Genomic DNA, 27,257 nt, shown 5'->3' on the forward strand with positions numbered 1-27,257 from the left:
ATCATGGTGGGAGTTTGTTATAGACCCTCCAACCAGGATGCAGAGGCTCATGAAATATTCTATAAGCAGGTGGCAGAGGTCTTGTGATCACCAGCCCTTGTTCTCGTGAGGGACTTCAACTTCCCAGATGTCTGCTGGAAATGTAAAACAGCAGAGGGGGAATAATCCCAGAGGTTCCTGGAGTGTGCGGAAGACAACTTCCTGACACAGCTGGTGAGGCAGCCAGCTAGGGAAAGTGCTCTGCTGGATCTGCTGCTTGTTAACAGAGAAGGTCTTGTGAGGGATGTGAAGGTTGGAGGTCATATTGGGCAGAGTGATCACGAAAGGATAAGAGTTCTCAATTCTTGGAGAAGCAAAGGGGGAAGCCAGCAAAACTGCTACCTTGGACTTCTGAAGGGCAGACTTTGTCCTGTTTTGGAGCATGGTTGAGAGTGTCCCTTGGGAGACAGTCCTGAAGGGCAAAGGAGCCCAGGAAGGCTGGTCATACTTCAAGGAGGAAGTCTTAAAGGCACAGGAAAAGGCCATCCCCAGGGCCTGAAAGACAACCTAATGGGGAAGAAGACTAGCCTGGCTAAATAGACAGTTTGGCTGGACCTCAGGAACAAAAGGAAAGTTGATGGCCTTTAGAAAAGGGGGTTGGCAATTTATGAGGAATACCAAGATGAAGTGAAGCTATGTAGGGGAAAAATTAGAAGGGCCAAGGCTCAAGTGGAAAAAAAACTTGGCCACTGTGGTTAAAGATAACAGGAAGAGGCGTTTTCAGTATATCAATAGAAAAAGAAAAATTAGGGAAAATGTAGGCCCAGTGATGAATGTGGTGGGTGTCCTAGTGGTCGAAGACACAGGGAAGGCAGAGTCAGAATTACTGAATGCCTTCTTTGCTTCAGTCTTCACTGCTAAAGCTGTCCCTCATGAATTCCAGACCTTGGAGGCAAGGGGAAAAGACTGGAGAGAGGAAGACTTTCCCTCAGTAAAGGAAGACTGGGTTAGAGACCACTTGGCCAAACTGCATGTCCGTAAGTCCATGGGCCATGATGGGATGCACCTGCAAGAGCTGAGAGAGCTGGCAGATGTTATTGCTGGGCCACTCTCAATCATTGAAAGGTTATGGAGAACAGGAGAGCTGCCTGAGGACTGGAGGAAGGCCAGTATCACTCCAGTCTTTAAAAAGGGCAAGAAGGATGACCCAGGGAACTACAGGCCACTTAGACTCACTTCTGTCCCTGGGAAGGTGATGGAATAACTTGTTCTGGATGTCATCTCTAAACACTTTGAAGAACATGAAGTTATTTAGAGTGGTCAACATGGACTTACCAAGGGTAAATCATGCTTGACCAATCTGCTGGTCTTCTATGATGACATAACTGGTTGGCTGGATGAGGGGAGAGCAGCAGATGTCATCAACCTTGACTTTGGCAAGGCTTTTGGCACTGTCTCCCATAACATCCTCATTTAGGAATCTGAGGAAGTGTGGGCTAGATGAGTGGACAGTGAGGTGGATTGAGAGCTGGCTGTGTGACAGCACTCAAGAGGGTTGTGATCAATGGAGCAGGGTCATGTTGGAGGCCTGTAACCAGTGGTGACCCCCAGAGGTCAATACCTGGTCTGGTCTTGTTCAACGTAATCATCAATGACCCGGATGAGGGAACAGAGTGTATTCTCAGCAAGTTCACTGATGATACCCAACTGGGAGGGGTGGCTGACACTCCAGAGGGCTGTGCTGCCATCCAACGTGACCTGGACAGGCTGGAGAGCTGGGCAGAGAAGAACCTAATGAGATTTAACAAGGGCAAGTGCAGGGTCCTGCCCTTGGGGAGGAGGAACACCAGGCACCAATATAGGTTAGGGGCGGATCTGTTGGAAAGCAGTTCCAAGGAGAAGGATCTGGGAGTCCTGGTAGATATTAAGTTATCCACAAGCCAGCAATGTGCTCTTGTTGCCAAGAAGGCCAATGGAATCCTGGGGTGCATAAGGAAGTGTGTGGCCAGTAGGCTAAGTGAGGTCATTCTCCCCCTCCACTCTGCCCTGGTGAGGCCACATGTGCAATACTGTGTCAGTTCTGGGCTCCCCAGTTCAAGAGAGAAAGAGAACCACTAGAGAGAGTCCTCTAGAGGGCAACAAAGATTACTGGGTGATTGGAGCACCTCCCTTATGAGGAAAGGCTGAGAGAGCTGGGACTCTTTAGCCTAGAGAAGAGAAGGCTGAGGGGAGACCTTATTAATGCCTAGAAGCATCTGAAGGATGAGTGCAAGGAGGATGGAGCCAGACTCTTTTCAGTAGTTCCTAGTGACAGGACGAGGGGCAATGGGCACAAGCTGGAACATAGGAAGTTCCATTTAAATATGAGGAAAAACTTCTTTATAAGTGAGGGTGACAGAGCGCTGGAACAGGCTGCCCAGGGAGGTTGCAGAGTCCCCTTCTCTGGAGATATTCAAAACCTGCCTGGATGTAGTCCTGAGTAATGTGCTCTAGGGGATCCTGCTTTAGCAGGGGAATTGGACTAGATGATCTCTAGAGGTCCCTTCCGACTCTGGCAATTCCATGATTCCGTGACCACAGGCGAGACTGCTGCTGGAGCATGCTGCATGGGGACAAGCATTGCTCCATGCCTGTTCCTGCACAGGGAGACTCTGCAGGATGAGGTGGCCCCTGTGGAAAGGAGCTGGTCCTTAGTGTGTGCTCCTGGCAAATGGGTTTGAGTTAGGCATGAGCAGAAGGGACATGCAGGGCCAGGTGGAGGCTTCTTGCCTCCTCAGGAGAAGTAGGCTTTTGCAGAGGTGAGGACAAGGTGATGGGTTGTGCTGGGGAGGAGATAAGCATCTGGCAGATGCAGCCACGAAGAGCACCTCTCTGCTGCCTTGGCAGTTACACCATCACCCCAGCCTTCCCCTGAGGTGGATCAGACAGGCTATGCCCAGCTCCTTCCTGAACATGAGCAGAGAGCTAAGTCATCCCAGGCTTCAGAGGAGTGTGTGGAATTGCTTTGAGCTGGAGGAGGCTGCAGGCTTTCAGGGTAGAGGTAGCTACGTGGAGAGAACTGGAAGGCAGGAATCATCACCTTCTATGCCTCCAGAATATACTTATAAAGAGAGGCTCACACAGGCAGAACAGGGCTTCAGTAATGGAGTCAAGGGGTAGGAAATGGTCTTGGCATTGCTAGACTGCATGGAGGACAGTCCTGCTAGTCCTGGGCCACTGCCCCTGGGTGCCAAAGCAATGGGCTGGGCAGTGAGCTGGGCCTGCCCCACAGCTGATGTGCAGCACAGACAACACTCACCAGCAGGCTCCTCAGATGGGCTGCAGGTTGATACATGAGGGAAATTACAGATGTTTCAATCAGTTAACTCTACTTTAAAATTACAAGTTGAGTCTGTGAAATTCTGAGCTGCTGCTCTAAAAGATACAGGGGACCAGCAGCCACTTCCGTGCAAACGAGAGGGGTTCCTGCCAGGACCTTCTCCAGGCCTTGCCACTTGAGAGGTGGCAGTTCAGAGTGCAGAACTACAGCAGCCCAGATCTGCAGGGCAGACAGTGCAGGGACAAAGCTCTTGAAAAGGGACAAGAAAACCTGAGCGCTATGTTGGATTAGGTGATCTCCAGCCATCCTCTTCCTCCTGAGCAACGCTTTCCTGCAATTCTGTAGTTCTGATCACTGTCTTAATCTGCTTTTCTTTCAGTGCCACTACAGAACCAAGAATTTGGGCGAGCATAGTAGTTAATTCTATGTAAGATACTATTTCTAGAATGCCAATACGTCCACTGGGGATTTGGACTGATTTCAACAGCATGACTGTTCTGTTGCAATAGAAAGAGATTTAATTTGGAATTCAGCTTTAAATATTATAAATTGCAGAATGACTCACACACCTCGGTGTGCTTAAAAAAAATCAGACACCCTGCCAAGAAAGTGGCAACTTCTGCAGAACTATAGAATACAAAGTCTAATGGGAAGATTTTCACTTTGACAGCTGACTCAGAGAGAAATTACCCATTCAAATTACAGCAAACACCTGCAGCCAAGGAGTAAGACAAATGTTTTGTTTCAGTTTATCAACTACCAGGTTTCTCATGTGTACAATGTGAACTATATTACAGAACTGTCATACTAGTCACATGTCTAGTTCAATTAAAGATGCCATAACATTATGTTTTCTATATGATCATTAAGGATGTCTGTTGCTTTTTTCAAGGGGGAGGCAGTATTTTTGCAGGCCAGGAAGATACGAAAACAACAGTACTGCAAAGAGACTGGCTGCACGTGGTTGGAGAATATATGCTGTATTAAAGCAGCAAGGCTTGTCAGGGAGATGAAACAGCTCGGGCTGTGTTGTTCATGTGCAGCCAGCTAGATAGTACTGCAAAAACCTCAAGGCAAATGGTTTCAATAAACATGAATTTGTGAAGCACTTCGAAGTTAAAGGTTGAGGCATGCTCTGTATAATACCTATTGTTATTCATCACCCCAAAAAGTTGTTTTGGATCCAATTAAGGAATAATCCTACAATTTTCAGCAAAGCGATTCAAAGGAATTCAGGGAGGTCTTGCATCATGTGACACAGAAAAACATACTGCAAAGGCAGGGCTTGCAAGTGTCTCCCCCTTTTTATTTGGCAGATCTGAGGGAAGAAAAGTTGTGTAGAGGTTTAAAGCATGGCCTTTGATTCATTTCCTTTGGCATTTCAAGCTTATCCAAGTATTTTAGCTCCTAGAAGACAGCTAGAAGTTGTTTACAGTTTCTCATAGTGTGGTGAAAATTGGACAAATGTTAAGCCTCACTGCAAATACAGGCTGGGTAGTTTTGCATAGGATGGGCTACAGCTCAGCCTTATACTCCAGTTCCTTCCTCATTCCCCAGTCAAAGCTGCTGCTGTTGCATTAAGTGCTTAGAAGCAGCAACAAGAACCTCTTCCCAAGAAAATGCCTGGTGAGCAGAGCTCCGGGAGGGCTGTGACCATGGACAGGATGGCAGCGTGGGCACCAGCACATTGAAGCAGAGCACCTGTCCCTGTGTCCCCAGCACTCCTCCTGCCAAAGGTGCTGGTTGGGTGGCAGTCTGCCACAATGCAGAGCAAAGCAAACCCACAAGGCGGCTGGTACATCGGGATCAGCAGACAAGGGTTAAAACTTTCTGCATGTACACTTTAGTTTTTGTAGGTGTATCTACCTTTCAGTGCCAATGAATAAACATGGTTCATACTGCAACATAAATTCAACTGTAAAGGAAAAAAAAAAGTTTAATCTATACTTAAAAACAACCTTATTTTATACAACAGTTGGGGCTATTCAGAGCAGTTATGATTTCACACACAAGTGGAATGAATGAAACACACAGAAAATCCAACCAGGAGGTTATTTTTTCTTGCAATTTTTGTGAAGTACTTTAGAAAGCACTTACTTGTAGATCTAAGAATATACTTTTTTCTAAGAAGAATGACCTGTTTTACATTCTATGTGCTTACCAGTCTTCACTCAATACAGCATGCTATGCTGTACAGCTGCTAAATGCATGTTCATAACTAGGAGCCCTAAAAATCACTAATTTCAAGAACTAGTTTGTAGGCCTATTTCCTGTAACAGCTGTATTATCAACCCTGTCCCCAAATTCACTGCTACAAAGCAACTATTCCAGAATGTGATTAAGTTCCTAGACATCAACTACTGGACAGCACTGGTAGGGGAAAAAGAATAGGAAAGATACAGAAACCTGAGTAATTTTCTAAAATAGTACTAGTCCCTGTAAGGAGGGGGGGAGGGTTTCACATGGGGGCAAGTGAAAATGAATTTTCCACCATACAGGCAGCTCCAGTATTCTTCAGTACTGAAATTACAAATCAACTGCAGCAAGCCACTTTTGTTGACAATTAAAAACCATTTGAAGTAGGAGAGCCAAGCAGCACCAAGCTAATACCCTCCAGAGCAAGCTGCAGTTTGGAAACTCTTCGGAACCTTTACAGGCAGGTTGTATCTGTGCAAATAACTCAAAATGCACCAGAGACCCCCAAACAGTTTTTCAAGAGCCAGCTTAATGCTGGCAAGCATTAAGCTAGGTATAAGCCAATTTGGTGAAAAGCTGTAAAAGTTCCTTTGCACTCACTGTCCACTGAATTGCATGTTAATAAAATGTTGGTATTATCTGGAGAGGGAGGGAAGGAAAAGGAAGGAGGGAAAATCTGAAGTATACCAAACAACACAGAAGAACCTCTGTCACTAAACAATTGATCAAAGAATACTTTTTTTTTTTCTGTCAACAGTTGGGAAGTTGAGACCCAAGTGTTAATTTGCAAGCTTACTGATAACTTGCCACTCTCTGTGCCCAGCATGCTCTTTCACAGCTGTGAGTGGAGTGTGCTCCCCAGATGCAATAGTGCTCCACCACCTGCCTCTTCTCTCTGGATTCAAGTGTCCACAGCTGAAACAAGCATGGCAGTGCCACACGCTGAACTCTGGCCACAGCATTTTGCTGTAAATCCTCTTCTCTGTGAAATAGCTCATGGTTCAGGACTGACACAGTAGTGGAGAGAGGAAGCAAGCTTTTTAGTAGCCAGGAACAAGTTCAGCAGGCTCCCAGGACTATCACAGAGCTATTTCTACAGTAAAGGCTTTACTATAAAAGCTTCTGTAAGAGTTTATCACAAGTTGGAAGTGATAGGTATAGTGGCAAATTATTGTAATACAGAAAGCAAGAGGAGTGCGAAGCAGCACGTCATTTAAACTTCTCTACTTTTCCAGAGCAATGTAGCAATGTGAATAAGGCTACATCTTCTCAGTCAAACCTGCAGAAGTATTCATGTATCACCATAGCCTGTAGAAAGATTACAGTATTTTATTGATTTCCTTGTGTTACAGGTGCAGATTTAACTTTCAATAATAAAAGTTCAATAAATCGATTCCCTCATCATAAAAACTTGTTTTACACATTATGTACAGGTACCCAGAAACTACAGCCATACAGCGTGTCAGTTATACCACAGACCTTCACAGAGAAGCAGCCGGGGAGAGGCACGACCTGCAAGGACATACATTCTGAGATGGAGCTGTGGATATACATAGAGCATTTGGCACAGCTCACTGAAGAATGCCCACACAGGGACAGCAAAATAATCCCAAAGTGATAACATGGATTAGTTCAACTACATTAATTCCAGGAGGAGCACTTAATTCACAACTAAACTAGCCATCAGAAGACATTTGATTAAGTTGGATCGAATGCAGCTGAACTAGTAATTTTAGCTTCATTAAGCATCCCTCTATTGACAACTCCCAGACCTCGAGATCTGTCTCCAATATAAAACAAGTCTTTTCAGTTGAAATACACAGAAGCTCGAAGACCGAGGGGCACTCAGGTATTACAAGTATTCTTTGGCAGTTTGATACAAATAAAAAAATAGATTACTTCTGAGGACTAAACTAAGCTTTTCCCATTTTTTATCTTTACTGCCAACACCAGAACTGTTTCAGTAACACAGTAACACTTAAATATGGTAACTTAAACACAATCTTTTTAATGAAACAAAATTCATATTACAGATAAACTTCAATACTTGAGACACCCTCCAGCAGGTTACTTACCCCCCCCCCTCAAAAAAACCAAACATAACATTCAGTGAGAAAACTTTCCTATGGCAATGACAGAACCCAGGAAACAGTGCACTGCTGTTCATATTCTCTGCAACTGGCAAACATCAGAGACCAGTCTGCCAAAGTCAGCCAACTGCACTGAGCATTCCAGCTCATATGGAATGTTATTTGATGTCAAAACCATCAGTTAATTAAAACATCCCTTTCTCTTTTACGAGATAAAGTAGACCACAACTCTCTCATGTAACTGCAATCAGATCTTGGTATGATGAAAAACTGCAGCTAAGAGTTTATGCAATCTGCTTTATAACATTTTATCAAGCTACAACAGTTAAAATGCACCATTTCATAAAGCAGCAGATGTTAATTTAAAATCTGGCAAATCCCTTTTAAAAGTAGAAGTTTTCCCTTGTAGAGACATGCCTATCCTGAAAGAGATAAAGCCAGACTAATTTTGTAGGGGGGAAGGGGGGAAGGAAACACTTCCAGAATGAAGTGTCCAACAGTTCTACAGCTTGCAGGGCTGAAGGCCGCAATATGAATGTTTGTCTCCAGTAATACAGCTCTAAAGATATTGCTTTGTCCCAATGGTGCCATAAAGACTTTCAATTTCAAATTACTTCCAGCAATAGGATATAACTTGAATTGGACATTCCACAACAAAGACCATTTGGCTAACCTATCTATCTAGTTATCTCAGTTTTGAGATACTGTGGTGCAGCTTCACTTCATCTTCCTTTTCTGTTGCAGAATCCCCTTCAAACTTCTAATGTGCAGTCAGGAACAAACCTAACAAAAGGCTTAAGCAGCGTCCCCTGTGGGGTACAAGAGCACAACAAGCGAGTCACATTAGCCATGGAAGTGGACCCAGTTAATTTTCAGATTTTTCAGCAAGTCATGCCCAAGCCTTAGGCAGCTTGACACTTTATGTAAGAATTTTATGGGGGAAACAGGTATACCAACAATACATAGTACTGTTTATGCTTACTCCCCATGGAAAACTGACCTGATGCTAAGAGAAGTTTCACTAAGGGCTGTAGGTATCTTCTATTTTACCTCTTTAAGAAAAAAGAGGCTGAATAAGTGCTACACAGACTGCCTAATCCACTTACCATATAAGTTTCTGTTCTTTTTTATGGAATCTTCCCAGTATTTCTAGAGCTTGATACCAACTGCTGGCTTAGTCATCACAGCAAAGCAGCAGTCTCTGTTTTTGTAGTTAACAGAACCAATACTGACCACTCTAAAATTCACATGTATTTACTATATCTTAGGATAAACCAGGTGATTAGCTCTGAAATGCCTGACCATGAAGAATTAAAAACAAACAAGCTAACGAGTTATTCCTTGGATTTAAGGACCTTCAAGGCATGAAACTCCTATATATGTTGTCCTCTAGATTTCACAAGATTTAATTCTTGCATGTTCTTTTGGTCACTTGGACATGAAAGTGAGCTTAACTCAGCTTTGGACAGTATTGCTTGCAATAACTGTCTTTTTCATATGAGAAATTTGTGAATTTCCCCTCCCCATAGAGTCTCACACATTCACACATACTGTCTAGAAAGGTAAGACACTTTATTGAATTTGTTGATAAATTAAGAAAGGACTATGAACCACATTTATGGGTCACAGGTGCTTGTAAACAGACATAAATTCCTTCAACAGAAAGCCTCACTCCATATGCTCAGCCAGAAGTCACTTTCCCCAGCGTTGCTCACAGGCTGCATAGTGATGGAGGGCAGAGAAAAAGTCTTCATAGCTGATGTTCAGGTGGGAAGGCAAAGAACTGAGAAAGCAAATCAGAAAAAAAAATAAAAAAAGCTTTTATAAACATCACACAACTCACAAGGCCAGTGAGGAATATCGCTACTTAAAGCGAGTTATTGTCTGAGTAACCTTGTGAAGCTTTTGCCAGCCCTGTTACTGTCACTCAACTCTAGTAACTAAACCAGCTGTAAATATCTTGGAACCCTCTAAAGCAAAGCCTACCCGTTAGAGCACACAGGGCACTTGGAATTAGTGAGAAAGTTGGAGAAGCACAAGTCTGCCCAGACTTTTAAGTGTCCTATAAATGCTCAGATTTTAGAGATATCAAGTCTGGTCAGTTATTGCCAAAATTAGAAAGTAATCCAGAGGCATAATCATCTCGCATTATCCTATTTCCCTTATATCCTTAGTTTCCCCAACAGAAACCTGTAAGCCAGTCAAAATCCACATAAGGAACACTGACAGAACTGGGATTGCACCACAGACTAGATCGTGACAGAAGTTGTTGCTTAAACTTGAAAAGTAAAGCCTGCTGCTGCTGCCTAATTGTGGCTAAAGGAGCAACAATGAGTGTTTGACAAGGTTCATTTAATTTTTAAATACCCTCAAATCAATCTCCAGACACCTTTGTTTAGACAGATGTCCTCTTACGGCTATTTCCATAAGTCACATAAAGAGTTAGATATTACTCCAACACACTTCTCAATATTAACAGGCAACTCACATGATCTCTGTCAGTCTGATGTGCCATGGAAGGAATCCTAATGTGCTGTCCACAGGACCAAACTTCAGGACTAAATCAGGATCAGGAAATCCATTTGTACCTGTAAGAACAAATTAAATTAGATTTTTGTCAAATTCACCAGAAAGTTTTTTTTTTATTCTAAACCCTGAGCTGTCTGCTTTTTCAATGAATGCATTTTTTTTAAATCAAGTGAGCTCCTGAGAACAAGCTAAGAATTAAGAGCCCAAGTCAGAGTTATATTGCACCATTTGAACAGGACCAGCTGAGCAAATGTTTAGAAAGCCATTGCAGGCCCAAGCTGGACTGTTATTTTAATGTCAAGTAGTTTTCAAAGGCTTGGTAAGGAAGAGATAGGAACAGTTACAGTGTTTTGGATAGCAGCAACCTTTAAACTGTTGTTTAAACTAACTTGTTCTAGTTTCATCTTGGCAAACTTGATTTCAGTAGTGCAGAACACGCTGTACCCTGACCCATACCTACTGCAGATCTACCTTGACTATGTGAAGTTGCAGTCAAGTAGAATAAAAGGACTACTTACACAAAAAAACACTTGAAGCTTCTACTTAAAAAAATTGTGTCACAGAACATCAAGAAAACAAGTTGTAAAACAAACAAACAAACAAACAAACAAACCCTGTCAGATGAACTGTCTCTTTCAGTATGGAGCTAGAATTTTAAAAACTTTTACTATGAAATTTCAGACAAACTGTTGCAGGTGACATCTTTCTGATTAATGACTGAGGAAGAGCAAGGCAATATTTTTTTTTCACCTGTTATTATATGGACAGCACGACCCATCCCAGGGAAGGGCTAGATAACACTGGAGGACTTCACTAAGTGCTCACACTCTTACTACCTATATCTTAAAATGCAAGTCACTGTCATTCCAGTAGTCTAATTCAAACTCAGATGACCTCAATGTCTCTGCCCAGTCTCTGGAAGAGGGAATATAAACAACTGTTTGAAAAAAGTTACTAAGCTAAGCTTCATTCCATGAGAATCAAGACCAAATTCTACAGTTTGATGCACAAGGAAGTCTCCCTAAGAAAAGAGAAGCTAATTAAATCTTTAGTAGCTTGCTGTCCTGCTCACCAGTGAGAGCATGCTACTGATCTGCTGAGCTTGAAGACAGTCAGTGGCCAAATGACACCGTTTCCCTTCCATACACTTCTGCTATGCCTGAGCAACTCCAGGCTAAAATTGAAAGACAGGCAATAAGCTTAGAATGAACAGTCTTAGTCCAGCTTTCCCTGCTAATTCTAGTAAGTCGATTAGGGCAATACATGAAAACCATTATAGTACCTCAAGGGGCACCAAGAAGGTAAGCTGTTCTTCATGCACCTAACCTAGCTCATCTGAAAAGCATTCCATCAGTCATAACCCTGCTTTCTTAGAATGCTGCAATTAGTCATGATTATTGCATGCTACTTCTTGTTATCCCTTCCATTAGCCACTAAATCTACAGGTTAACTGCAAGAGTGCTTACAGTGCATAACCCTACCTTTAGCAGATTAAAAAGTTTAATATTGCCTATTTGCTCTGAACTTCAGATGTTATTTCTCAGTTCCTTTCACACTTGTTTAAAAAAACAACCAACCAGTAAAAAGCCTTTTACAAGTTTAAGTTTAGTTGTAGGGGAATTTAACTTTGGGAATAACAGAACAGGAAACTATGGTCCTATCAGATTTTGTTCTACCCAAGTTTTCAAACTGAAGCTGGAGATTTCAAAAAATCCATATCCTCCATCTGTACTGAATCGTCACAATAATAACTTCTTTACCTCTTGTAAAAGGATTATTTTCCAAGCACGGGCATTTCTAAGGAAGGATGAAGTATTTAAATACAACATGTGCCACAGTCCAAATCTTATCTTTAAGTTAAGAAAAAAATTATAAAGCAGAAGCCACTTGTGTGTTCAGAAGCAAGAATGTTAGTATGACAGAGCTCAGAAGGGAACCAGTGAATACTTAGGAGCAGGGACTCTGGAGGAAGTGGACAGATTTACGCGTCAGCTGATTCAGTAGCTGAGTACTCCTCAGCTGGTCAGTTCAGCAGGATCTTCAATACTGCAATGGCTTTTCAAACAGGAAAATAACTTCAGAGAGCCCAGTTAATGCTAATATTTCCTTCTGGTTCCTATCTGAAGGAAAACGAAAATGTACACTGTAGTATTACTGTCAGAACAGCCTATTCACAACATAGTAAAGTGCTTTCCACTCTGCATTCATTTCTCTACCTAAACATAGCAACACTACAGATACTTTACATGTGCACTGCTAGTGCAGCACACACAGAATAGAAGGATTTCGGATCAGACTCTCAAAGAGGCCAAAAGATTTGGACACTCAAAGGACAGGAATCTGGCATCACCCCTTCTAGGACAGGAGTTCTGCAAGGGGAACATGAAAGAATTTGTAGACCTGATAGCACTACCCTTCTCCACACAGATTTTACAGGGCAACTTGAACAGCCTTAATTGATAGTCATGCTCTTCAGTGAGAAGACAGATGGCAAGTAAAGACAATATTATAATACAACTGGCACCAGCTTCTCTAAACGTAAGCTGGTTTAGCTGAGGCACTGCTCAGAATAAAGTACTCTTATACTAAAAAAACCTCAAGCTGTAAGAATTAGAGCATGACTAGATTGAAAACCAGAAAAGCCACATGACAGGCTAGAACCATACAATTTTTGGCAATAACTGCATCCTAAATAGGAACAGAAAGTTAAAAAAAAAACAACAACATTCAGGTATTTAAATAAAAATGTGGAAAACCAGAAACTTACAGAAGTCACAATGAACACAAGCCCTAAAAATAAAACTTCTTAAGTACTGCCTTTCAGAACTCATTCTCAACTTAGATCAGTAACTCAGATGTTTATGTTCGATATCTTGCCATTAAGATGCACAGAAACTAAACTTGCCTACAAGTAACGAGTACTTTCATAAGCTGCTGCTAAGTCAGCCATCAAAGAACAGTTCTTTGCCTCCAACTGTCCTAAACATTAAAAACAAGTAAACTAAAAAGCAGGACTAGCTATATGCTTCTTAGTCATTAGCCACATAACTTCTGCAGCCTGTTTTCCAAGTTTACAGTTTTGACACATTAGAAGTCTAGGAAATCTTTCTGCAATTGGTTAGCATGCATTACTTGAACAATAAATCCCCTCAACTTAAGATTGGACCTAATACTTTAACACATCCACACACTTAAATGCACAGACAGAAGATCATGAACAAACATTGGAGAAGATCCAGTTAAACATCACTGGCCAAAATACGTATGTGGGTATCAACTGTAACCCGTTCTTCACAAGATGAGTAACTGTTTTAAAGAAGCAATTATTCATTTCCTTAAATTGCCTTTGGAGTATATAACAGGATATATGTCTTATTTTTTCAGGTGCCTTATTAAATACATTTAATAATTCTGTTACAGTGAGAAGTTATCATGCAGTATGCTAGTAACAGGGATAGAATTCAGTTTGAAATTAAGATTAAAGTACCAAAACTGTCACTGTAGTTAATCTGCAGGACAATTCAGCTGGCCACCCATTTTAAAAAAATCACTCTCTAAAGTCCAATTAATGGGAGCCACCCTACAATAATGTGCCTGCAGAGATCCACATAGAAGTGTGCAATCTGAAACTTCAACACTGCCAAGCTAATTACAGCAATTAACATGCACAGATCAGCTAGGAAAGCTAAGCAACCATTACAGCTTCATAGCACCACTGGGGAAATGGAGGCTTATTTTAAACTATTTCTCTCAGATGTGAAGTTAGGGCACCCCTACCCTTTTCATAGCTACTGCATGTAGCACACACCCCAGTGCAGCATCAGCAATGCGCATTAATTAATAATAAAGATAACAAAGCTAGCTTGGGTTATACAGGAACAAAAGATCGGGAACTGCTCTATTTACACTCAAGGTGGTAGTTATGCAGCAGTAACAGCTTTAATTGCTGTAACAAGATCTAGAAGAGACTGGCCAAACCCAGGTTTGCAGCATTCTAACTTGCAAGAAGTTAACCTAATTTATAATAGTCCAGTTTCAGCTGATCCCAGCAGTACTTTTTTTCAGAAAGCTCACTGCGTAACATCTTACAGATGTAAACTCTGAAAAGCTGACTCTCCAATTTAGCTCAAGGTTTCCTTTTTCTGTTTGAAGAAAAAACTCAAAAGGGAGTAAACCAGTAAGGAATTTTTAGCAGAAGCCTGAAAGCAATCATCATAACTTACCCTGACACACTAACTATCAATATGCCTATGTTCTAAGCAATAAATATACTAGAAACCAAATCCATTAAGAATTGAGTACTCTTTCCCCTCCTCCCCACAAACCATGTCATACTTACTACTTAATAAATTGTCTAACACATTCACGTCCAGGTCTGTGTACGTTCTTTGCTGCTGTGCTACCAACTGACAGAAGTTCTGAGCAGCTTTTACTATGTCTGCTTTTCCATCTTCTGGAGACAGCACCTTCAATGTAGATTGGCAATTTAAAACTGAAAGTACAAAACACAGTTTAAAAGCAACAGAAATATAGCTGTTTTGAATGTGCTTTAGATATTCACAGGATATGATTGAAAGTAACTTGTAGTTTACTTCATATCATACATAGCTCATCAATCTCTTACAGAAGTCAGTAAGAGTCTTCTCTGTATTACTAAAACACAACTTTAAGACAATTATGTTGAGGAGTCTTGTGAAAAGTGTTTAACATCAGTTTTGAAACGTAGTGCCTTCCAGGGAATTTGTGTTGAGTCTTACACTGTAAGGCAAAGCAATGAGAGAAATGTGCCTAGATAGTAACTTGGAAGTTGGTAAGCAATGCAAAAACACTTGAAGTTCAGGGAAAGGAAAAAAAGATCTAATTCCTACCCTAAAAGAGGAAGTTTTTTTAAACAGCGACTGTGGACACTCATGTAACACAATGATTAAGCTGAATATGAATACCCTCCCTGAATATAATCACCAGATCTTTCAGCAGCACTTCAAAATTGATGCAAGAGTTACAACACTGACCAAAGTTTGCTACGGAGAAGATAGGAATCAGATAATAGTACTAGAAATCAACCATTGATCTGTAATTATGTCTGTGACTTAAGAGGACATTTCACAATAATCTTATTGCCTACACTATTACGAGTCACACGATTGTGAGGTCTGTGACCATTGTCAGGTCTGATGAGGTATCTAAGAGGCAAACTTACCACGGAAACTGAACGGTACAGATGACTAAACCCAGCTTGAAGTTAATGGGTTAAACACTAATGTTTGGACACATTAGACTCATATAGAATTTGACTGTTATAACCAGATTCTTAAAAATGGCATCTTTTAAGAGTGCAGAACCTTACTGCCCTCTATGGCAAAGGCCATGCCTCTAATTTACTACATTTGAACATATTTCTAACATTTGTGTTACTCAGCACACCTAAATGAATACTTAAAGCAGACAGTATTTTATAAGAAACATTAGCCTTGAAACATATGCCGGTTTTCCATTTCTACTACATGCAAAAGCTGCTATCACCAATTATTTTTAATTTTTTTTTAAACTTATGCCCTTTACCTTTCTGGTGTCCTTATACATTGCAATGAAAACCAGCAACAGTTGTGCTCTTTCCCTTCTTCCTCCCCAGTTTGAAAAGACAGAAGAGCACACATTGTTAACTGGACATCAGCTCCCTTACAGTAACTCCAGGGATTTTTTTAACTCTCAGCAAAAGAATTCATCTCACTGAAACAGAGGAGAGTTGAGCTACACTAATGCATTAAAGGGATCATGGCACAAGAGTCAGGCTGAAGGCAAGATCAGACTGCCCAGTAGTAATCACTATGGGAAGGAGAAAGCAACACTTCACTACTAGTTAGCAACAAATAAGCACAATGACTAGAGCAGGAAGGTTGCATGTGTTCTGATAATCAGTGTCAATTGAAGGAAAAGGTCACTGTCCACAGGAATGTGTTTAAGTAAACAGAGTAATGATTTATATACAGATATTTAGAGTCATACCCATCCCCCCTTACAATTCATCTTACCTTGATCAGCTTTGTCTTGATTTGCAAATTCCACAGTGTACTTGGAGCAATCAAGTCCTAAGAGTTCTTGCTGCTGTTTTAAAATTTCATCCATCAATCTTGAATTATTCCTCTTGAAAATACCTTTAAAAAAAGGTTGCATGTCAGCCAACTCCTGTAACAAGTGCTACAAAACAAATCTGATAGTAAGCAGGAAGCATAAAGCATCAGGTAGTCAGTCAGTACTGGTTTCAAACTGGAGTTCACAAGTATGTTAAGAATCCAAAGTGAATGCTACCACACAACTCATTTCAGTGACCTTGAAAAGACAACTTGTGCTTTTGTTCCTCTTTCACTCAGACTGGTTGAAGCAGCAAGCTGCAACTGCATAAGGGGTAACTTAAGACTTACTTCATTGTCCTTAGCATGCTAGTAGTAGTTTGAGATAGCAATACCCCACCAGCACAGGACCAAAAAGTCAGATTAACACCAAATTTCTTCAACACCCGTGCTGCTGTATATGTGCAGCTTAAGTCTGCTACCATGTACTGCCACCCCACTAAGGCTGCAGCCTAACAAAACAAGCCATCACAAAAAGGCAGAAGACTAAACCAGTGTATGAGGCCACAGTAACTGTCCACTCTTCTGCCACAGCCGATGCCATGTATTTCCTAATAAGAGGATTTCACAAACTTATATATTTCAAGGAGTTAATGCAGTCCCCAAGGCCTTTTTATACTTTTATGTTTATGACAGACACATTTTGAGTGTAGGAGAGTATAAAAACTTTCTTAACCAAACATACTTGGGTTCCTGCTCTAAAATAAATTCTAGCTCTTGAGTGGCACATGACAACTACTTAAAATTAAAAGCCATAGTAAAAAAGTGTTACAGCTTAAATATTTACAATGAAAAAGTGCGCTAGATGTATTTACTTAGGAACTGGTAATGCTTTTATCACTTTGTATTCAGGGGTTGTTACTAAGAGCCCAAGTTTCATTCAGAAATCCCATGCCAAGCACTTCTGTTGACCAGACTAAAAATGCCAACAGAATAATCTTACAAGAAACCCCAAACTTATACACAACTTTATTATCAGGCTTATGATTCATCACCTCAACCTGATTCTGGGATTTAAAATTGCTACTAACAACAGTTTCAACATCGGTAGCAGTCACAGTATATAAGCATTGCATTAGGACCATAATACATTAGAAGTTAGTCTGGAACATGAATGATACAACACATTTATTTAATATGCTGGTCTTTTATCCTTAGTGAGTTAGTGTTTTTATACAGGCTTCATTAGAGGTTTTAATAGATGGTACAGCATGTGTTTTGCCTCCCATCCTGGATATTTTCTGAAAAAATTAATATATTAACTTAATTACACACGTTAGTGATGCTTATAACTGACTACACGTTGACAGACAAGCATATCTCAGTAAGACAGCAATCTTGATAGAAAAAAAACATTAGAATACTTTCATTAAGTCTAAAGTTGAATTGTTACACTTTGTGCTCCTGCTTACTAGTGTATATTCATATGCACTAGAAGTTGAAAATGCTGCTTTAAATAATGCTGTTTGATATAACTCTGCTTCGATAAGTCTGTTTTGTATCAGTTAGCACTGATTGTCTTCCTTACACTTAAGGTGAGTAGCAATGCAGCTACTGCAATTGCTAATCCCACACCATCTTCCAAGTAAGATCTGTACAAATTTACATATGCCTCACCTCTAAGAATCACGTGACTTCCATCCACTTTTAAAGACGAGAAAAAAATGCTACTATGTTCAATATTCAGAAAAAGATTTGGCATAATTAGGAAAGGCTCCCGAACTGGGAAACAGCTGCTCTCTTCTTCCCCTTCCCCACCCAACAGTAATGATACATTTTTTTTTTCTCATTAAAAGTTGCTGCCTCTTCCTGTCAGAGACCAGAAGACCAGATTTAAGAATCCATGCTCCAGCTGTAAAATAATTGAAGACATTGAGAACAACAGGTAGGATAATAGACTAATGTGCTTACTGCTCAGTAAGAAGGGACATCAGATAAAGGACTTTGTCTACCTCTGAAGTGAAGGTCTTCAAGACACACAGTGGATACTGAGGACACGCTAGGTGTGTTCCTGAGATTTATCCGATTATCACCAGCATTTCACTTCTACTCTCCTCATTTATCTCACCCACTTCCTTAGTTATTCAAGCTTGGGTCTTGTGTTGCTTCCAGAACAGCAGTTTAACAAGAACTGGAAGCTACCGCAGTTGTACTGTAGAGTTGCAGTGTACTTCTGAGAAAGACCTCCACACCTAAATTCCAACTGATCCACCTGCCTTGACATACCTGCAGTTCTCCTGCAGAAAAAATCCTGATGCACATCAAAAAGTAGCAAACTAACTGAAAACTTCATTTAAAATCAACAGCATCAGTAACTTAACTCCTTCAGAGTTTTGTCTCTTACTCAGTGCGCAAGAGGCCGTGTACGATAGCAAATACAGTCCTGCTACAAGCAATGTACATGGGCCAAATTCATATTTGACTTCAAAAATTATTTTATGTGGTTGTGGCTCAGACATACATTCCCTTCCCTTAGAGTATCTCAAATCTGTTTATCTGTAACATACATTTTTGAAAACTTTGAAAATATATCCAAGTTGGCTTTGGAAGAAGTTGTTGCTAATTTATACATGATAAATATAGTAAACAACAGTGCATGAGCAGATCAACTCACTAATAGAACTCAAGTTAGAATTAAGTCTTAATTTAATCCTACCTCCCAATTTTGTTCAGTCTTCCAGAGAGGTTGAAAGCAAGTCATTTATAAGATTTTAACATAACACAAAGTTAATCTTGGACAAGAGCTCTAATAAATTTCAGCAATACAATAGCTGTCTGCTTTTAATTAGGGAAAATTTCAGCCCTGTACTGTCTTTTAAAGTAGCAGAATCTGGCAAAATATAGAAGAGGCTGCTCTTCCTTACAAGGAAACACCTTAAACAAAGTTAAGCCTAGGAAAGAAAACATTTCCACAGCATTTAGTTATTTGCTTTTTATGAACTCCCTTCCAATGCCACAAGGGAAGAGTCAAAGTAACAAGTCTGTTTTAAGCATCAAACTACTAACAGTTTGAGAAACATCAAATCACAACTCCCTTTGAATAATGTACATGCAAGAAACTTATCACATGAAAAAGTTCTGCCTATTAACCTTGTGTTGGATCATGCTGGTTGCAGTTTCACAGAATCATAGAATGGTTAAGGTTGGAGGATCCCATCCAACCTGTCCTTTAACACCTCCAGGGAGGGGCCATCCACAATCTCCCTGGGCAACCTATTCCAGCACCTTACTACCCTCATAGTGAAGAGCTTCCTCCAAATATCTACCCTAAATCTGCCCTCTTCAAGTCTAAAACCATTACATCTCGTCCTATTACTACACTCTCTGGTGAAAAACCCCTCCCCAGCTTTCCTGAAGGCCCCCTTCAGGTACTGGAAGGCCTTCTTCACCACGAAGGTAGAATATACAACTCCATAGCTGACTATTCCTCCACATTTCTTTTTGGAGGGACATTCTGTACCAGGAGAACAAGAGCTCACCAGCAATCCAAGAGACACCACCTTCACATTACCCATACCTATAAGGAGACTATTTCCTACAGATTAGCATCAGCCCTTTTAATAAATGTGGTCTGAGGATGCCTGCCAACTCAGCACCAAAACACAATTGTTGAAGTTTCACATGGATGAAGATGCACAGCAGATTTCATCATACAGGTAACTCACAAAGTGTTCTGGTGACACCAAACCAGAACATGTTTATCTCCCCCAGGGAAGCGAACACACTGAACACCCAGAAAGTTTTATGGATTGATCAGATGTGCTAAACTACCAAGTTACTTGGAAGAGACTAAAAGTCTATATTTGGAGCTAATGAAATAATTTCTTATCAAATAATAATTGCCTACTGCAGTACTCTATCCTTTAAAAAAATTAAGAGAATATTGGTCAGAAGTACAACAAGGCCTCAATACAGTTGTGCTATAGGCTTTAAGAAGCCTTCAACCTGAAGCATCTGTTCAGGAGCCCAGAACACCCAAATGCCAAGATTCAGCAAGTTCCCAAAACATTCTCTAGGCTTGTCCCAAGCTATTTCAGGAAAGCTTGTGGACAGAAGTAACACTCAAACAAGCTCTCTCACCATGCAAAGTAACTTCAAAATGTGTAACACCGGCCAAAGGCTTCTGCTCTCCCGATGTTATTTTAAGTGCTACTATATAATTGCATAATCACTGCCTTTTGACTTGCATTATTTCCTCAGAGATAAGGTCTTGACCAACATGGCTGGATTTCTATCAGGCAAGGGGACTTGCAATACAGAAGTCCACAGAAATATATCCTTGATCAAAACCCTAAAATGTTAGAACACCTGCATTTAATAACCGTGGTGCATGCAGCAGCATTAAATTTATTACGGCTTTGTTCTGCTGCATATCAATTGAAAACTGGGACAACAAAAAGTGCCCCTGAACACCAGAGGCAGTAGAGACATGCCACCCTAGGCCTCCAGGCCTGCCGGAGCAGAGAAGGAAACCTCAGTTTTGAGCACTGCAAGTCAAAGCGCTATGTATTTATTACAGTACAAGACAGTTACTTACATTATGGTCCTGTTGCATCCTGCAAAGAACTTTTTACTCAAGTCTTCTGGTATACTGATCTTAATAGATTAAGAATAGAAAAAAACAAAGTACTTGATCACATTCCACAATATTATCCAATATATTTGTAACATACTGAGTTCTGTAATTGTCCTCCCGAGTTGCCCTTGGAGTTACTAGTGCAGCTACTATAACACACTACTGTCAGCTGGGATGCAACTACTTATTTTGACACCAAAGAATACAGAAAGAACCTTCCGTTTAATTATGTTATTAAAAATGTAGAAATTCACTACTATAATCAAACAAACAGCTTATTTGGCACTTCTTTAAAGAACTTCATACTTCTCACTCCTCCTATAGAACAGGGAATTAAGGACACATTTTTAAGTTTTCTACAGGAAACTGACAGCATTTCTTCCAGAAAACACAACCATGAAGACAACCAGTCTTATAATTGAAGTTTCCTGTTGCAGTGCGAGGAATCTCGGTACTACAAAAAAGCAGTGAAAAAAGGAAACAAAGTACACTTCATTACATCTAACACAGATTCAGAGCACCTGTTATTGTGTTTCCTTCTTCACCACAGCCAGCATCAGTGGGGACTATCTGTCACTAATAAGTCAAAAGGTGGTGCAACTGTATGAGTAGAAAACCTTACTGAAGCAGCTCAGACTAAAAGTCTCACCACCTGAGAAGATGGTAACAAGTGCAAAGCATAATCAAGGCTCACCATCTTCTACTGATAATAAGATGTACCTGACTTTATTCACCTTCATTATACTAGCCCTATTGTGAGTTGTTCCAGACATAATTATTATTGAGAACCAGATTTGGTAACAACTGTGAAGTCCTAACTAACAGCAAGTCTATCTGGACATGCTGCATGCTCAATCCAGACACCATAAGGAGCTTAGCACCAAAAGACAACATATCTGCTATTACCAGGAGCAAGCATATACTCAAGCCATTTGAGTGGCTAGTTGCTTACACTCTGAAACCCGTTGAAAAGGCTCAACTGCCAAGATGCTGTGCAAAAAAAACAGTTGCAGCTGCTACCCCAGAAAACCCACTGAACCTCCATTAAGAACACGCACATGTAATGGCAGGCTATTCCCATCAACTCTGAAAGTCTTGCAAAAGCGACTGACTTAAAAACATGTAATTGCTTTGCATTGTCTCACTTTCTTCAATTATGTTCCAATAAACTGGAATTCAAGATGGCAATTAAACCAGCATATTCTGGTATCAAAGACGACTAACAGAAGAATGAACTACTGGAAAGTATTATGTCTTGAGATTAAAGTCACGAGATTATAACTAAATTTTCAGTTTCCAAAGGTTTTAACACGACCTCTTAACATGCAACTTCAGCATAAATGTAAAAATACATGCGAACAGCAGAAAATAATCTCCAAGATACTTTTTTTTTTTTCTGAACTGCTAAACTTGCAGAACAATTGTCTTTGTTATCTCAGATACACTGCTCTTCAGAGGACATAAACTTGTAATTTCTACTAATAATTTTTACAATCTTATAATAGTCTTAGATCTGACTGGATCTCAACACGTGCACTGGGAAAGCAGAAGTAGCTTCTCCACAATGAATGAGTCAGACACAGTAACAGCGCTGGCTCCTCCCTGTCAGACAGAATCTCAGTGACAGTGGCCACCTAAGCACTGGCTGCTGCCTTCACCCTCCTCAGCCTTTAACAGCTGCATGATGACCAATCTGAAAACCAAGACCACCAAGAAACTCTCAGCTGTATCTATTCCTCAGTTCAATTCTCATATATATTTCCCCAGGTGGCCCAGAAGGCCAATGGCATCCCGGCTTCTATCAGGCATAGTGTGGCCAGCAGGAGTAGGGACGTAATTCTCCCCCTGTACTTGGCCTTACCTGAGGCCTCACCTGGAGTTCTGTGTTCAGTTCTGGGCCCCTCACTTCAAGAAAGATATTAAGGTGCTGGAGAAGGGCCAGAGGAGAGCAATGAGGCTTGTGAAGGGACTAGAGACAAAGTCTTATAGGGAGAGGCTGAGGGAGCTGGGGTTGTCTAGCCTGGAGAAGGGGAGACTCAGGGGGGACATTATCACTCTCTTCAACTTCCTGAAGGGGGGTTGTAGTCAGGTGGGGGCTGGGCTCTTCTCCCAGGCAACTAGCAACAAGATAAGGCACAGCCTGAAGCTGCAGCAGGGGAGGTTTAGTTTGGATATTAAGAAGCACTTCCTCATGGACAGAGTGATTAGATATGGGAATGCCCTGCCCAGGGAAGCGGTGGAGGCACTGTCTCTGGATGTGTTTAAGGGAAGGCTGGATGTGACACTTAGTGCCATGGTCTAGCTGATGTGGCATAGGCTGAACTTGATGATCTCAAACATCTTTTCCAGCCTTGGTGATTCTGGTGGTTTTTTTATATATATATATATATATATAAACATAAAACAGAAATATATATATGATTTGTGTAGCACAATGCAGGGATCTAATAAAGGTTCTAAACATACATAACATGTTAGGCAATACTGCATATAGCTTATTTGAGGTTTAACAGAAAACAAGAGATTCTGTACCATAAAATGTCTTTCTTCAGGCCATGATGGAAACCCTCACTCTTGGTTGGTACTAGTATTTGCTTTGCAGCATTTAACCTGGTTGAACACATTCCAAATTGAGAGCAGAAAACATCAACACAAATTCAGAAGATGATGTTTTCTGTGTCCTTGAGATGTTACACAAATATTTGTTACCATTCCTTGACTTCCAAATGAGGAAGTAAGCCCTCTGAAACACAATGCAACCAAGTTCCACAATAGCCCTGCATAGAAGGCCAGTTTAAACTGCTAAGTGACTGGTATTATGCCTAGTTTCTTAAAGAGACCTTAGATTATCTATTGAAATACAAAATTCAAATGGCTTGATTTATGTACAAAGGACCAGATATGAAACTCAACTATTAATGGCAGTGTTTTTTAAGGAGAAAAAAAAATTACCAATGTCTACACTCAGGGAAGAGACCTGCATACCTCAAATACACCAGACAACAGATTGCATCTGCTTAGGTGGGATGCACTGTTCAGTTTTTCCTGAGAGAGCAGTAGAGACAACTACTACAGACTGTACCTCCAACTTGGCCTAAGTCTACAGACTTAATCTAATCCGCATGGCATCTCTAGACAGCCAAAAGAAGTGGCTCAAAATCACAGTTAAACACTGTTCTCTTACAGTCTTGCCACTGACAGCAAAATCACAGGGATCTAAAGCATGAAACTTTCTTCTCTGGAGAGGGCAGAAATATAGGACACAGTCCATCTCATGTATTATTACATGAGTTGATAGTGGATAGTTTGCCTAGTATCAGTTAAAGATCATCTCTCAACAGCTGGGCAGAAAGCTTCACCTAAGAAAGTCTTTAATAGAGCTGATTTCATCTCCTTGCTAAAGAATAATAGGTAATGAGGAAGCCAGACTTGTTCCATGATTACTTCACTAAATGTTCAGCCCAAACTGATCTTGTCTTTAATATACTCAGTGACGTGGAATCAACATTATCTGCAAGAGCAAGAGTTCAGCAGTTCAACAGTCTTACACTGGAGACCCAGTCATCAATAAAATCACACACCAGATATGAAAAACCACCAAAGCTTTCATAAGCACTGGCTTGGAGTTAACTCAAGCATCAGGTACTACCAAGTCCTGATACCAAAACCGTGTAAGTCAATTTTACCACACAAATAGGATACGTGTTTATGCTTAACTACCTTTCCACCCCTTCGCTTTCCAGGATAAAAGGTTCACGGAAACAGATAACTACTTCCATTCATGCATTTCTGGAAGTTCAGATGTGGCTCACAGACAGACAGCCTAAAGCTCTTCTCTCTGCGAACACCTCGTACCCCACACGGTCGTGGCTCCCCGAATGCCTGCAGCTGCTGTTAGGCCGAAGCTGGTGACAAGACTCCAGAAAAGCACCACTAGTGAGCAGGCAGGGTCGAGTCACCCCGACACAGGAGCCGGGGGAAGAGGGCACTCTGGGCGCCCACCAAGGCCAGGAGCACTGCAGACCAGGTGGCTCCCGGGGCCAGGAAAGGAGCTGCCGACAGCCAGGCTGGCATCCGCCTCAGGAAGATCCCGGCAGAGGAAGGCCCCTCAGCCCCACGCCGGTAGCGAGGCGGGCCCCGGCGGCACCGCGGGCCGGGAGGCGCTGCCCAGGGTGGCCGCCACCGCTGGGCTCCTCCGCGGTGCCGCCGCCCGCCGCCTCCGCCGCCACTCACCGTTATGGTCGTAGACGCTGACATAGGAGATGCCCACCGCCATGCACCACACCACCAGGCTGGCCATGTCCGCGTAGCTCGGCTCCTCCTCGGTCACCACCAGCCCCATATGCACCGGCAGCTTCCGCAGGGCCCGGCCGTCCGAGCGCCACCGCTGCCGGCTCTGTGCCGCGGCCCCGGGCCGCCGCCGCGCCGCGCCCGCCTTGCGGAAGGCGAGCGCCCCGGCGGCGGGGCCCAGGAGGGCGCAGGAGGCGGCGGCGGAGGCGGCGCGGCGCCAGAGCCAGGCGCGGGGCCCGGCGGCGGCGCGGCCGCGCAGGCAGGCCAGCAGCGCGCGCTGCAGGCAGAGGAGGGCGCGCAGCAGGGCGTGCAGCGCGCGCCAGGCCAGCCCGCCCGCCCCGCTCATGGGGGGCGCGCGGCGCGAGCGCCAACCGACCGGAGCGCGCGGAGCTGCGGGGAAGGGGCGCGCGGGGAGGGGGTGTGCGGGGGGGGGGGGGGGGGGCTCAGCCGCAACGCGCCGCTCTTCGCGCCTCCGCCATCCCCGCGCTACGTCCGCGTCCGCCGCCCGGCAACCGCCCCCAGCGCGACCATCTTCCTGCCGCCCCGCCTGCCGCTTCACCTCCCACCCGGACACACGCCGGGCGCCCGTTGGCCGCCAGCGGCCCCGCGTCACTTCCGGCCGCGGAGAGCGAGTGACGTGGCCCTGAGGGAAGGGACGGGGCGGGGGGAGGGCGGGGGATGCCCGGGGCGGGGCGGGGGGGCGGGGCCTGGGGCGGGCGGGGGCGGGGCCTGGGGCGGGCGGGGGCGGGGCCTGGGGCGGGCGGGGGCGGGGCTTGGGGCGCCCCCTGGCGGCGGCTGCGGGCGGGAGGGGCTGGTGGCCGCGCGAGGCGGGGAGGCGGCGCGCGAGCGGGGCCTCGCGCGTCTGTGCGTCGCCCCCTGCGGGGCCCTCGGGGCGCCCCGGGCGCGGCCCCCCCAGCGGCGCGTCCTCAGCCCCTCGTCCTCAGCCCCGCGTCCTTAGCCCTTCTTCATCCTCAGCCCCTCATCCTCAGCCCCACATCCTCAGCCCCACATCCTCAGCCCTTCATCCTCAGCCCCTCATCCTCAGTGCCTCGTCCTCAGCCCTTTGTCCTCAGCCCCTCATCCTCAGCCCCTCATCCTGAGCCCCGCATCCTCAGCCCCTCATCCTCAGCCCTTCTTCATCCTCAGCCCCTCATCCTCAGCCCCTCGTCCTCAGCCCCTTCCCTGCCGCTCGCCCCCTGCTTTGCTGGCCCTGAGGCCCCCACCGCCCTTTCCGTGCCGGGGGGTGAGATGGGGGAACGTCCGAGCAGCACAGGGGTGGCCGAGCCTCGTGGGTTTCTGTGTCAAGCGGCATGTCTCGCCCTCGAGGCACGCCGGGAATATTGGAGGGCTCTGGGAATCGGGAGTAGTGCTGCCCCCAGCACCCGCCGAGCGTGCCCCTGCAGTAGGGCTGGGGTGCACGGCCTGTTTCGTGCTCTCCCACGAACCCTGCGGTTCCCGGGTTTGGGCTGCCTTGGCCTGCGGTAGCCCTTAGATCCAATGATAAAAATCCCGCGGCAGGGAGAAGACAGAGCGGAGAAGCTAGTTTGGTGCCATGAAACAGATGGGTGGGTCGAAATGTGGAAGCCCCCTCCCTCCCTGGACGTGTTCAAGGCCAGGTTAAATGGGGCTTGGAGCAACCTGGTCTGGTGGGAGGTGTCCCTGCCCATGCAGGGGCGTTAGAACTAGATGATCTTTCAGCTCCCTTCCAACCCAAACAGTTGTATGATTCTATGATAAATGGCACCAGGAGGTACTTGAAGTACTCTGTGAAAATAATCTGCCAATATAAAGTGGAACAAAAAATTGTGTGCCATTAAACTGTTTCTCTTGCTCAGGAAACAAGTGTTTCACAGACTTCTAGTGCAGACCAACATTAGCCAGCAAAAATAACACAAACTTCAGAGGAAAGCTTGTGCTGTTCCATAAATATCTAATTCTTTAGCTACCCAAAATTTGGGTGGCTGATGATTTGTTAAAAAGTTAAAACGTAAAGAAAAATGAACATGTCTCTCCGTTCCAGTTGGATAGCTTGATGCGTTGGGTGCCTAGGAAACCCAAGCGTCAGTTGCATTTGCATAGGCAACATAGCCAAATAGCTGCACTCTGACACCTGACAAAATAGCCTCTCTGAATGTGAGTGATTACAC

General features: G+C 43.4%; 1 protein-coding gene across 2 annotated transcripts; it reads right to left on the reverse strand.

Annotated features, from left to right (window-relative positions):
• Positions 1-9,135: 9,135 nt before the first annotated feature.
• Positions 9,136-25,709, reverse strand: NUS1 (NUS1 dehydrodolichyl diphosphate synthase subunit). Of its 2 annotated transcripts, none has more exons than XM_051614311.1 (5): positions 25,054-25,702; positions 16,146-16,268; positions 14,453-14,605; positions 10,073-10,172; positions 9,136-9,367 (listed from the first exon to the last, which is right to left on the reverse strand). In XM_051614311.1, exons 1-5 carry the CDS (start codon positions 25,454-25,456, stop codon positions 9,277-9,279), a joined length of 870 nt encoding a protein of 289 aa, XP_051470271.1. In that variant the 5' UTR covers positions 25,457-25,702; the 3' UTR covers positions 9,136-9,276. The 2 variants fall into 2 exon arrangements, 1 of the variants encoding a protein (XP_051470271.1); XR_007888978.1 differs by lacking the exon at positions 9,136-9,367 and adding an exon at positions 12,061-12,233 and having other exon boundaries at positions 10,082-10,172; positions 25,054-25,709.
• Between the last annotated feature and the right edge of the window lie 1,548 nt (positions 25,710-27,257).

This window comes from Apus apus, chromosome 3 (assembly GCF_020740795.1).
Source record: "Apus apus isolate bApuApu2 chromosome 3, bApuApu2.pri.cur, whole genome shotgun sequence".
Taxonomy (NCBI): domain Eukaryota; kingdom Metazoa; phylum Chordata; class Aves; order Apodiformes; family Apodidae; genus Apus; species Apus apus.

Coding starts and splice junctions, on each gene's coding strand:
- NUS1 (XM_051614311.1), bottom strand. CDS start 25,456: ATGAGCGGGGCGGGCGGGCTGGCCTGGCGCGCGCTGCACGCCCTGCTG. Junction 14,606..16,145: donor TCAAGACAAAGCTGATCAAG/GTAAGATGAATT, acceptor TTGTACTTTCAG/TTTTAAATTGCCAATCTACA. Junction 9,368..10,072: donor ATCAGACTGACAGAGATCAT/GTGAGTTGCCTG, acceptor TTGCTTTCTCAG/TTCTTTGCCTTCCCACCTGA.